The sequence below is a fragment of the Anabrus simplex genome, chromosome 2, assembly GCF_040414725.1.
Source record: "Anabrus simplex isolate iqAnaSimp1 chromosome 2, ASM4041472v1, whole genome shotgun sequence".
NCBI classification, from domain to species: Eukaryota; Metazoa; Arthropoda; class Insecta; order Orthoptera; family Tettigoniidae; genus Anabrus; species Anabrus simplex.
Genome location: NC_090266.1, coordinates 1,157,556,727 through 1,157,570,167, shown reverse-complemented (window position 1 = coordinate 1,157,570,167; position 13,441 = coordinate 1,157,556,727). Strand labels below are relative to the sequence as shown.

Here is a 13,441-nt window from a genome sequence, read left to right as displayed (position 1 = left end):
ATTCAATAATGTTTTGAACCTCAGTTGTAGTAAGTGGAGACCATGCTGCCGTCTCATGCGTTGTATGCACTTGGTTGGTTTCCGGTGTTCCTTCTTTGAAATGTCTCGTCCATTCCTCCATGCTGATACAGTGGGTCAGTGCCTGCTTTCGAGGGCGGATTGCTATGAATGGGTCTCTCCTGGCTTCCGCAACTATTCTTCTTCCTTCTTCCCTGTACGCCGCTTTCTTCTCCCGTATTAGTGTTTCGTAGCATCTTCTTTTAAAATTAAAAATTTCATTGTTCCGTATTGAAGAATATCACAGTTAAAATTGAAATCATTGAAAAATAAATTCAACCTATTCAATACAAAAGAATAAGAAATGTAGTGAAATACATCACAGTATTAAATGAGAATGTAATTTATTACATTTCTTATTCTTTTGTATTGAATAGGTTGAATTTATTTTTCAATTATTTCAATTTTAACTGCATCTTCTTTTCTCAGTGTATGTCTGAAAGAGTGTATGATTCTCGATGTCCAATTTTAGTCGGTGTAGAGCTTGAAGCACCTCTTTCTTTAATAGAAAGCACTCTTGATCGAACCATGCTTTTCCTCTTCGCACTTTCCTGGGGCTGGCTGCTTGTGTTAAAGAGTTTCTCCAGTTCATGTACTGCTTCCTCTACATTTGAGTTGTTGATTAGTATTTTGATTTGTTCCATCTGTTCTTGGCATTCTTCCACTTTTCTAACATCTAATTTCCTTGAGAGTGGTCTCCTTTCTTGTTTTTTCTTTGACTTCCATTCACTTTGTATGTCGATGCTCATTGGAATGTGTTTTCTTATTGATGTGTGGTACGCGCTCCAAAGCGGATTGATATCCCCTTTTATTTCTCCTCTTATGAGGGCGATGTCTATAGTGCTTTTGCCGTTGCAGCAAATACATGTAGGGACATTGGTGGCGCTTAGCAGGTTGAAACCTTCTTCTTGCAGTGAGTCTATTACTAATTTTGTTTTGTGATTTGGTATGTCCAACCGACAATTTAAATCCCCTGCAATAACTAGAGGGATGTCTTTCTTGCTCTGTGTTATTTGTTGACCCAATTCGTCTGTTATATCTATAGCCGTTGCATTTGGCTGAAAGTAGGTTGCTAATACTGTGATGTATTTTCTCTCTATTAGAATGGAGTGGTTCTGCTCCGAGGTCGATACAATTGGTGTTATCCACGGTTTAAGAAGGACTGTTATTCCTCCTTTGGGTCTTCCTCTTTCTCCTTGTTTCGCTAGCAGGTGTATGCTATAGTATTCCGGGTGCTGCCAATGGTCTGTGAGAAAGGTTTCCGTGAATAGCTGCATCATATCCTTCAAGAAAGTCTGGTGGAGCTATGCATGCTGCGCTCTTTAATCCTTCTACGTTCCATAACATTGTTTTCATGCTTCTCCCATCGATTTCTCCGAGTCTTGTAATTTCCGAGAGCTTCTGAGTTGTTTCATTCAAGTGATGTCCCTGTGTCAATGCAAAAAACCGAATGAAACGGTAGCGTCTGTTACTCCTGTTGGCCAGAATTCCCTCTTGTTTGCACTTTCAAGGAAGTTGAAAGGTATTCCTACCTTGAAAGCTTTGGTTCTGTATCTTGTTTCTATCTCTTCGCAAGTAACATTGTGTTTCCCTTTTTGGCTAGGAATCTTTTTACGGCATCTTTCATTGTCTCCTGTTTTAGTCTTCCCACATACAGCCAGGCCCTCTTTTCTTCTGCTTGTAAGTCATCGTCCTTCGCTCCTGTACAGTTCATGGTTTGTTGCTGTCTTTCCGGATGTCTGTGCCTTTTGTGGGTTTGTCTTGTCCATTTTCCTCGTCTTGTTCATCCGTTGTCTGATGATGTTCTTGGTGTTGATGCGATACTTCTGCATACGGCTGTGGTTCTTGCTCCCAGGTGGAGCGTTTTCCCCTTCCACTACTCTCCTCCGTGAGACTGTTGATTCTCTCTCGTATGATATCGTTCTTATTTATTCTTATAAATTTCAATGGCACAGGATTCTGCTGCTTTGCAGCTGCTATATCCTCTTTAATCATATTTTTGATATTGTGAGTGATGTCTTCTATAATTGCTCTCACTTGATTGTTGATTTTATCGGTAATTTTGTATTCTAGTGTTCGATGTAGCTCGGGGTTCAGATCATCTGCCATTTCTCAGGTAGGTGGCAGCGTGTGCAGAGTGCCTCTTGTTAACTCTTGTTCTTGATCGCTAGATGGCGCCACTTGTCCTGCTACACAGCTGTCATTCTTCTCTTGTAAGCTCTCTGTTAGTGTTCCCTTAACCTCCATTGAAGGCATGTTTTCATCATTGTTTTTTTTTTTTTTTTTTTTTTTTTTTGGGCCTTTTTCTGCACAGTGAAGTAATTTTTTAGTACACTCGCCACTTTTAGGATTTCCTCCTTTTCTTTCTTCATATAACCTTCAGGTTCCGCGATATCTGTTAGGTATTGTAGAGCATCTTCTACACGATCTTCCGTGTCGTCCGCCATTTTTTTCTTTTCCAATTCTTCATTAAAAATTGCTATATGATAGTGATTGTAACAGATAGCATAAACTTCAACATCAAACAAATATGAACATATGCACAGAGCAAATAGCCAACTCAAGCCCCTACCATGATCATATACTCGTGCAGTGTTTTACGTGCCTATAGGAGTCTGGCAGGACATCCTGCTTGCTACAGTAATGGAGTAGACCATACAGCCATTCTCAATGACTGGTTATGGGTGGCAGCTAAAGGGGCCAAGGCTTTGGGCAGATGAGCGAGCCCCTTTCCCCTGGATGGAGGAAATGTCACCTGAATCCAAAAGCAGCATCTATTCCTCATGTAAGGGACAGCTGTGGGTCCTATACTGGGCAGCAGCAGTATGGACAATATCTGAGGTAGATGATCACTTGGGTGACAATGATAGGGACCACTACATGGGAGAAGGCAATGGTAAACCACTCCTGTATACTACCCTGGGATGGGGCAGCTGCATTCCAATACAAGGATGGGTGTTAACGAGTACGTGAAATGAACAGCTACCATCAAATACAGCAGAGGCAGCTATTGGCATGTGAAAAGCGACAGAAAACTACCACTAACATTTCCTAATACAATCATCATGGTTAAGACATCCAAAGAGAGGGCCTTCAGTCCCCCGCATGCCCTAAGTCAAGGATGGCGAACCTATGACACGTGCCACTAGGCGATATGCGGACACAAATTCAGTGGCACGTCAGACAGCATACTAACATATTTTAATGTTTTTAACGTGTAATAAATAGGTCGAAAATCTAGTAACATAGCATATTTTGATATTACGCTTTAATAAAGAAGTATATCTCAATTATGTGGCCATACTGTTTACAAATTGTACGAGGTTAAAGCAAAAATATACCGTATTCTTAAAATGTAGGCCCCTACCTGTTTTTAAAAATGTAGCTTTCAGTGATGTTTGCAAAATAAAATTGTGAAATTGTCAAATGAGGGGGTTTCCTGATGATTTTAAAGGAAAATAACCGGTGGCACACTAGACAGTAGAAAGTAATACACAATAGAGAGTTTTTGCGCTGTACTCATTCGTTAAGCGCTTAACGTTATAACACGTCAGTTATGACGTATGTTCCCTAACTTGTAGCGTAACGTAAACACCTTTCGCGCACCTTCTGACCGTCCGCTAAACTTCGGGGAAGAATCGGAAGAAATCTTAACTCTCCGCTTGCCAAAGGTCGCTTAACGAACGGCAGTCAAACAGCTGTATTAACATGGAGGAAATAATACAGCTTACATTACTTGGTGATCTGGAAGATGCTATTCCTATTTTGATGCTACAATCTCTATCGGAGACAGTAGGAAGGCCACGGATAAGATCAATGGAATTTCCACGTTTTAATATAGACAACTTTTCTCCCGAGGATAACTTTTAGATTTGATACAGATGGCTTGGATAAACTGTTGAATGCTTTAAATATACCAAGAAGCATTACAGTAGAGAATCGAACTGTAACAGGTACGTTTACTAGCTCTGAATCTACTGAATTAGCATTCCACATGACTTCATATACTGTATTTAAATCTAATGAATGTCATTATTTTTCAGGTTTGGAAGCCCTCTGCATGTATCTACTTCAGTGGGACAAACACATCTAAAGGCTGATAAAAAAATAATAAAAAAGCAACACAAAAACTGGATGACAATGGACATTATCAAGCTAATGGATAGAAGACGAGACTGCAAAAGCAAAGGTGAACAGGGATACGAGACTCTACACAGGTTGATTCAAACCGAGATATAAAAAGTCAAGGAGAAATGGGTCAGTCAGCAAGCGCCGCAACGTTGAAGAACTTCAGAATAAACACGACACATTTCACCTGTTCATCGCCTCGTCAACACAATTATTTTTACAGGTTTCGAGAACAAGATCTGTTCTCTTCCTCAGTGATCATTAAACATTTCCAAAACCCCTAAGAAAAGACTTAATTCTACAAAACACAATTTACATAAAACCAAACGTTCACATTTTTAAAAAAATGCTAAAAGTGCTAATAGTTCAACTTCATTATAGCCTTCAATCACTCTTCTTATTCTTCTTAAAAGAAAAACTATTCTTGTTCTCCTCCATTAAAAGCTTCCTTATCAATGCTTTAAACAATTAATGTAATATCTATGCTACTGTAAAACGTTTTGAACTATAATTAGAGATGGTTTCCAAATGGGTGAATAAAAACCATAGTGTTTTCTCTAGTCCATTAAGCTAAAAGGTGCCTGTATTTTGAGTATGACAATACGGAGCCCTTCTTCTTGCTAGCCCTCAAGTCAATCTTCTCAACTCTAAAACGAAAACCTATAACTGTTAGAGAAATATTTAAGGACAAAAATAATTGGAAAATTCTTTGTAGGTACATACTTCCAGTATTGAAATTTTTGTTCGGCTGTGTGTCTACTTTTCGTCTTTTGGGCTATGAATAATAATAATAATAATAATAATAATAATAATAATAATAATAATAATAATGATATTTGCTTTACATCCCACTAACTACATTTGCAGTTTTCGGAAATGCCAAGGTGCCGGAATTTTGTCCCGCACGAGTTCTTTTACGTGCTAGTAAATCTACCGACACAAGGCTGACGTATTTGAGCACCTTGAAATACCACTGGACTGAGCCAGGATCAAACCTGTCAAGTTGGAGTTAGAAGGCCAGCGTCTTAACCATCTGACCAATTAAGCCCGGCTGTGAGCTATGCAGACGCTGAATGATGACTGCCCGTCTGAACTGGTGTGACTAGTCAATACTAGTCTGTATCAAACAGAACAGAGTAAAGCAACTTGTTAAAAAAAAAAAAAAAGTATTGAAGCCATTATCATCAAGCACGAACTCCAACTCCGTTGGACAGGCCACATTGTTCACACACCTGAATTCAGTCTTCTAAAATGAATTCTGAATTCCCAAGCTAATAACAGGCCTGCTGCAGGTCTTTCAAGTTGACAATGTATAGGTGACCTGCACGTCTTTGAGGCCCTACCTATGATGAATTCTAATGATGAAGAGGGCATATACAGTACACCCAGACCCAGAACTATCAGAATTAACCAATTAAGCTGAAAATCCCCGACCCAGTCGGGAATCAAACCCGAGACACCACGGACCAAAGGCCAGCAAGCTAAACATTTAGCCGGACTATTCCCAGCTAAAGGTTGGTCAAAGATGACAGAGGACCACAGAAGCAGTACAAAGATACACTAAATACCTACATAAAGAATTGTCGAATTAAGACTGACAGTTGGCTGCTATTGTACTTGATCGTCCAGTGTGGTGCTGTAATGTCTTGAAGGAATTCAGCGCTTTGAGCAGCAACATCGGAAAATAGAAACCGACAAGTGCAATGCTAGGGAACAACTGGAACTTCTCAAGGAAAACAACACTACACAGCCAATCGCCCAACAGACCAAATATCTGTCATCAATACAGAAGAATCTGCAGCTCCAAGATTGGTCTCTAATACCATCTAACCACCCCAAAAAAACTGAGTTTAGAATAAAACAATCACACTCGTCAGCAAGCGATAACCCATCACCACTGCCACCACCACTAGAGGCCTGTAGGCTGCTTCACGGTTCTACCCTTCGGGATTACACCGCCAAACTCCCTTTGCTTGCCCCCAGCTCAATGGTCTTGCCACTAGATGGACCTAACCTACCCCGACCAATCATCTTTTCACCAGCCGAGTTGGGCGCCTTGTGTAGGTCGCTGTGACACCACCTGAACTGTGCAGTGTTGTATATCTAACAGCTGTGATATCAACCCAGCCATGTCGTGTAGCATGGCAAATATCTATGACATCGCCCAAGCTGTGCTGTGTTTGATCTATCCCTGTCCTCTAGAAGTCTGTAACTGAGGACTGCCAATTACTTATGGCTGAAAGCAGTCCAAGGAAGTAGGTCTGAATTATATTGATTACTGTAAAAAGAACAATGAAATCAGTATAACTTCTTGTAATTCCCCTTCGCACTTCATTTGCATTGTAACTGTCTCCTAACGTCCACATCTCCAGTGTCACTTAAATGACCACAATACACTTCCTGCCGGACTGAGTGGCACAGATGTTTCAGGCGCTGGCCATCTGACCCCAACTGGCACAGTCCGGTGATATTTGAAGGTGCTCAAATGCGTCAGACTGGTGTTCGTAGATTTACCAGCACATTATAAAGAACGACTGCGAAACAAAATTCCGGTACTTCGGCGTCTCCGAAGACCGTAACAGTAGTTAATGGGACTTAAACCCAATAACATTATTCATACAGACTTAAACCCAATAACATTATTCATACACTTCCCAGTCACTTTACTTGATCCCCTGTTTACTTAGGAAGAGAGACAAAATAATTTTAAAGATATCGTTACATGCCAGCCCTGTCGTATCCCTCTTTGGTGTATCCTGGAAGGGATGACGTAAGTCGGGCCACGGACCTCCCAGCCAGCCCAAGGACATGGCGCAGCCTCTCCCTGTATTGTTCTCTTCTTCTGGCTTCCCCGTGTGCCTTCTTGAACATGAAACGAGCATCTTTCTTCTCTGGCCGAGCCCCAAAAATACTAGTAATACATCATCAGGATATAAGGAGGAGGCTAGCCACAAACAGTCAGTCAGTAGTTAGGCTATAGTGGGACAGCAGTAGTCATCAAGTGTCGGAGTGGTGGATGTCCGACAAGAGTCGGTGTATCGTCATGTTGGAATGTTGTTGCAGGACTTTTTTTGCTACTCTTTTAACGCTGCACTATCACATCGAATGTTTTTGGCGATGGAAAGAGCTAAGATTGGAAGATAGCAGCCATGGCATTAATTAAGGTATAGCCCCAGCATTTGCCTGGTATGAAAATGAAAACCACAGAAAAAACATCTATAGGGCTGCTGCTGGTGGGATTCATACCCTTTATCTCCCAAATGCAAACTCACAGCTGCGCGACCCTAACAATATGGCCAACTCGCTCAGTACAGTGTGTGTGCTACCGTACACTGTAGACAGATTTGGAGTCAGTGTGTGTGGACCAGTTGGTGTGAGTATAGAGTTGGAGCAGTTTTAACTGTCATCGTTGTAAGGAGCATTGTTGTGGTCATTAGCACTGTTGAGTTGTTACCATTGTGTGACTGCTATTTTTAGCTATCAGTGTTGATTAGTTCACCTGTGGAGCAGCCATGTGAATTGACTACACTGACTGTGTGAGGTATCACACTCATCTGGAAATCAAACCATAAAACAGTCACCATGCATTATGGTAATTAGCAGCCTTGTGTTCAAAGCTGTCTGTGTGCAGCTAATGATTGAGGAGACTTGAGCGTGCGGAGCAAAAGTGAAAAGTCAAGCCTGTCACAGATTAAAGCACGTTCCAGTTAAAGATTGCCCAGTTAGAGAGCAGCCATGAGAGACATATAAATAGACAGTCATAAGTGGAGTGCAGTCATTCATGGTTGAATGGTGTGTACTCACCAAGACATCCTGCACGAAATCAGATAGGTAAAACAAGAGTTTAATTGGCAACAATATATTTTCTGTAACAAGAAGACAGGACTCTGAAGTTTACGTGTTTAAAATTCACTCAAAACATTAATTCAAACAGAAGTGAACTTTAGAGACAAGAGAAAACTGTTCCAAGTATAATAATGTACCATATCGCATACTATTTGAAGATACTGCACTGCAGCTTTTTTTCTGCTTGTTTTAAGTCTTATGACAGGGTTAGGACTGTGAGCTCGATTAAGGTACAGCCCCACCATTTACCTGGTGTGAAAATGAGAAAACAGGCAAAACTATCTTCAGAGGTGCCGACAGTGGGGTCCAAACCCACTCTCCCCTGAATGCAAGGTAACAGCTATGTGACCTAAACCATATAGACAAATCGGCCGGTACACATTTTCATCAACTCACTGGTCGGATTATTACAGAAGCGTTATAGTTACAAAATTATGATAGAACACAATGAAGGTGCTTGTGCGTGTGTGGTACACACATGCAAGACTCGTCATTATAAGGATTTATGTTTACAAGTGAATTATGTTTATATTCAGCTGGCAGTTCACTACAAAATATTACATTAAAACACAGAGCAAGAACATTACGATCAAGGTCAAAAGTTTTACAGCGAATGGTATGTTCAGTTTACAATCTAAAATCCAATTTTCTAGGCTTCTTAGAAAATACCTTCAAAAGATCTGTTGGTTCTACGATATTATGTGTCTGAATGTTTATTTAGTTTGTCAGTTTCTGCTTATTTTCTGTTTGTAAAATTTCCATGGAGGGGGGGTCTAACCCCCCAGTAACCTCCTCCTTGGCTATGCCACTGCATTATTAGTATAACTAGACCAAAAATCCAAATGGTCAATATAGCCTACTCTAGAGAATAACATGGGCAGAACCTTGCACATCGTAAATAATAGGCTAAGTGAATTCAGTACACGAGCGAACCTTAAATATGTCAGTTTGGAATGCACCCAGTGGTTAATGTCATGGTATAGTAATACGACACCGTCCAAGACACGTAAACGATCCTCCAGCCACAATTCTGCCCCGATGGCTCATTTATGTTTGAAATACCAAAAACATAAAAGGTTATGCCTTAATGTACACTTATCTCGATAGGCTTAAAAGTATACGATGATTTCAGGCTCACCATGAGAGAAAGGCAATTACGAATTTTTCCAGCAAGATTTCGTTTTAGCCCATCTTCTCCGAAAATATCCGTAAACTCTTCATTAGTGTGTCTACACAAACGGCACTGCTGCAAATATTCGGGTCCTTCGCAACCAGCCATTGTAGTGATCATTAATTGTAGTTCTTAAATCATTGCCACACAATTCGAACTCTACACCGACAAATTCAAACCGCAAACAGAACTGACGTCTGACACACTCACATTCTCAGATAACATTACTTGGAGCAACAAAACTTCACCGAGTAAATGTGAAAAAAATGCAGGATAGCCAACAGTTTCAAAAACCAAACGAAGGCAAGAATCCCAGATGCAAGACTTCGCGCGGTCTCAACGCACACGAGTGCAGCCGGGCATGGTGCCATTCTGTACGGAAAAATACATGTTTCCACATTACGTAAACGGGGTTGTCCACTATAATTACAAACAGAAATTGACAATGATAACCACACAAATCCCGTGATTAATGTCCGGAAATTTACAAGGTACGTTAGCCAAACAATAAATGACGAAGACTTGAAATGGAGATACGGGATCGGAATATTAAGTGAATAACAACAAGAGCAATATACCATTGTATTACAGACTCTTTAACATAGATAGTTGCACTGTATACACAATATTCTCATTTTCAATGAAGGCCAGTATTTACACAATATCACAGTCCCTTACATGATAAAATCTTAACACTGTGTTGCCTGAAGCCACATGTTTTTCTTTGAACCACTTCTGTATTAGCAAATACACTATATACAGTGCTGGAAAAAGTTTAAGGACACCTGTCGAAAGCAGATAATCTTCTACAGGCCTTAAACATTGTCCTAACATACATTTTTTGGCACTGGAGCTGAAAGTACAGCAGAAATGCCACCCATTAATGAAAACCAGAGGTATCTAGCTCCACCATTCCCAATTTAAGGTAGTTTTGTAAGTTAAGGCACGCGTTAAAAAAGGCACATATTTATAACAAAATAAATAATAACTTGAAAACGGTTTGAGCCAGTTTTCTGAATTTTGTTATACAAGCAGGTGTACCAGGTAGAAATCAATCAGTTATTACTAAAAGTCATTTAAAAAATGTGTATTAAAATTTTAGGGGTGTTCAATGTTTGCTAAATTTTATGAAAAAGAAATAAAATGTAGGAAGAAGAAAAATAATTTTGAATTTCCCACCATATGATGGCCATGTAGCCAAAGACTTTCTAGCACACTGCAGTGACCCAAGGAGAGGTGTTAGGAAGATGGCTACATTGCCATCATATTGAAAATAAAATAATTCAAAATTAGTACTAGCACATGCTAGGATTTTTATCATGTAGAATTCAGCATTTGTTGGAAAATTAAGGTAATGATTGCTAGCAAGTAAATACCAGTAAATAAAGCAACTGCTAGATTATTTTATTCATACTTAATCCAGCATATGTTTACGAAGGAGGTAGCAAAAGCATTTGCTAGACTTTACGTATACGTCCAATAATGTTTTAAATGTTGCTGACATTTCAGAAACAAATAGTTAATGGCAGTACTTGGCAACAAAATATCAAGCTTCCTTTTTATTACTTATGAAATATCCCTCTGTACAAGAAACGAACAACCTGAACATTTGTTCACAAATAACATTCACTACATGCCTACTAGCTCAGTGGATGATGAGGAAATAGAAAGAACATATGATGAGTGAGATAGGAGATGTAATACAATATGTAAAAGGTGACGAGAATCTAATTGTGATGGGAGACTGGAATACAGCGGTATGCCAAGGAAGAGAAGGAAATACAGTAGAAGAATTCGATTGGGACAAAGGAACAAAAGAGGAAGTCGGCTGGTTGAATTCTGTACTGATGATAATTTAGTCCTTGCCAATACTTGGTTCACACACCACAAAGGACGGCTTTATACGTGGACGAGACCGGGAGACACTGGAAGGTATCAAATAGACTTCATTATGATTAGGCAGAGATTCAGAAACCAGGTGTTGGATTGCAAAACTCTGACCACAACTTGTTGGTCATGAAATGCCATCTGAAGCTGAAAAACTTGAAGAAAGGAAAGAATGCAAAAAGATGGGATCTAGACAAGTTGAAAGAATAGAGTGTGAGGGATCGTTTCAAGGAACATGTTGCAACTGGACTAAATGGAAAGGCTGAAGGAAACATAATAGAGGAACAGTGGACTGTCATGAAAAATGAAGTCAGCAGGGCTGCTGAAAAAATGTTAGGAAGGATGAAAAGATCAACTAAGAATCAGTGGATAACTCAGGAGATACTAGACCTGATTGATGAACGAATGCTAGAAATGAAGAGGGCAGAAACGAATACAGGTGATTAAAGAATGAAGTGCATAGAAAGTGCAAGGTAGCTAAGGAAGAATGGCTAAAGGAGAAATGCAAGGGTGTCGAAAGTTGTATGGTCCTAGGAAAGGTAGATGCTGCATACAGGAAAATCAAGGAAACCTTTGGACAAAGGAAATCTAGGTGTATGAATATCAAGAGCTCAGATGAAAGCCACTTTTAGGGAAAGAAGACAAAGCAGAGAGATGGCAGGATCATATCCAACAGTTGTATCAAGGTGAAGATGTAGATAATTTGGTTCTGGAACAAGAAGAGGCTGTCGATGCTGATGAAATGGGAGACCCAATTTTGAGGTCAGAGTTTGACAGAGTTGTGAGCGACCTACATAGGAACAAGGCACCTGGAATTGATGACATTCCCTCTGAATTACTGACTGCCTCAGGAGAAAGCAGCATGGCAAAGTTATTCCATTTAGTGTGTAAGATGTATGAGACAGGAGAAGTCCCATCCGATTTTTGGCAGAATGTTGTTATACCTATTGCCAAGAAAGCCGGTGCTGACAGGTGTGAAAACTATCGCACCATTAGTTTAGTATCTCATGCCTGCAAAATTTTAACACGTATTGTTTACAGAAGACTGGAAAATCAAATTGAAGCTGAGTCGGGAGAAGATCAGTTTGGCTTCAGAAGAAATGTAGGAGTACGTGAAGCAATGCTGACTTTACGTCTGAACTTAGAGGACGAATCAAGAAGGACAAGCCCACGTACATTGCATTCGTAGATCTAGAAAAAGCATTCGATAATGTTGATTTGACCAAGCTATTTAAGATTCTGAAGGTGATAGGGATCACATACCGAGAATGAAGAATTGTCTACAATCTGTATAAAAATCAGGCTGCAGTGATAAGAATCGAGGGCTTTGAAAAGAAAGCATCGATCCAGAAAGGAGTAAGGCAAGGCTACAGTTTGTCCCCCTCCTTTTCAGTATTTACATAGAACAGGCAGTAAAGGAAATCAAAGAGTAATTTGGAAAGGGAATCACAATCCAAGGAAGCTGCTGAATGGTATGGACAAAGTCTTGGGTAAGGAGTACAAGATGAAAATAAATAAGTGCAAAACAAATGTAATGGAGTGCAGTCGAACGAAGGCAAGTAATGCAGCAAATGTTAAATTAGGAAATGAAGTCTTAAAGGAAGTAGATGAATATTGTTACTTGGGTAGTAAAATAACTAACGATGGCAGAAAAAGGAGGACGTAAAATGCAGATTAACACAAGCAAGAAAAGCTTTTTTAAGAGAAGAAATTTGCTCACTGCAAACATTGATATAGGAATTAGAAAGATATTTTTGAAGACTTTAGTGTGGAGCGTGGCATTGTATGGAAGTGAAAAATTGACGATAACTAGCTCAGAAAGGAAGAGAATGGAAGCTTTTGAAATGTGGCGTTACAGAAGAATGCTGAAGGCGAGATGGATAGATCGAATCACAAACGAAGGGATACTGTATCGAATTGGCGAGAGGCGATCGATTTGGCTAAATTTGACGAGAAGAATAGATAGAATGATAGGACAAATCTTAAGATACCCAGGACTTGTTCAGTTCGTTTTTGAAGGAAGTGTAGTGTGTAAGAACAGTGGGGGTAGACCAAGGTATGAATATGACAAGCAGATTAGAGCAGATGTAGGAAGCATTAGTTACGTAGAAATGTAAAGTTAGCACAGGATAGGGTGGCATGAAGGCTGCATCAAACCAGTCTATGGACTGATGACTCAAACACACATATCTTCAGATGGTTTAATTAACCCACCCCTATTCTTTCACTCCATGAAAGAACAAGTTGTAGTAACTGGGTAATAACTATGGGGTTGCAGTAGTCCAGAGTAATGCTTTGAAACAAATTTCACAATCCAGTTAAGGTTGTAACTTCTTTCGATGAATAAATAAT

General features: G+C 39.8%; 1 protein-coding gene across 2 annotated transcripts in view; it reads right to left on the bottom strand.

Annotated features, from left to right (window-relative positions):
* The window catches only part of LOC136864757 (zinc finger protein 184), a 69,666-nt gene extending 60,260 nt beyond the window's left edge, over positions 1 to 9,406 (bottom strand). For both annotated transcript variants that reach the window (XM_067142120.2, XM_067142121.2), the window contains exon 1: positions 9,170 to 9,406. In XM_067142120.2, coding sequence (XP_066998221.1) covers positions 9,170 to 9,322 — 153 coding nt within the window. In that variant the 5' untranslated portion in view covers positions 9,323 to 9,406. The remainder of the gene's footprint in view (positions 1 to 9,169) is intronic.
* Positions 9,407 to 13,441: the final 4,035 nt, after the last annotated feature.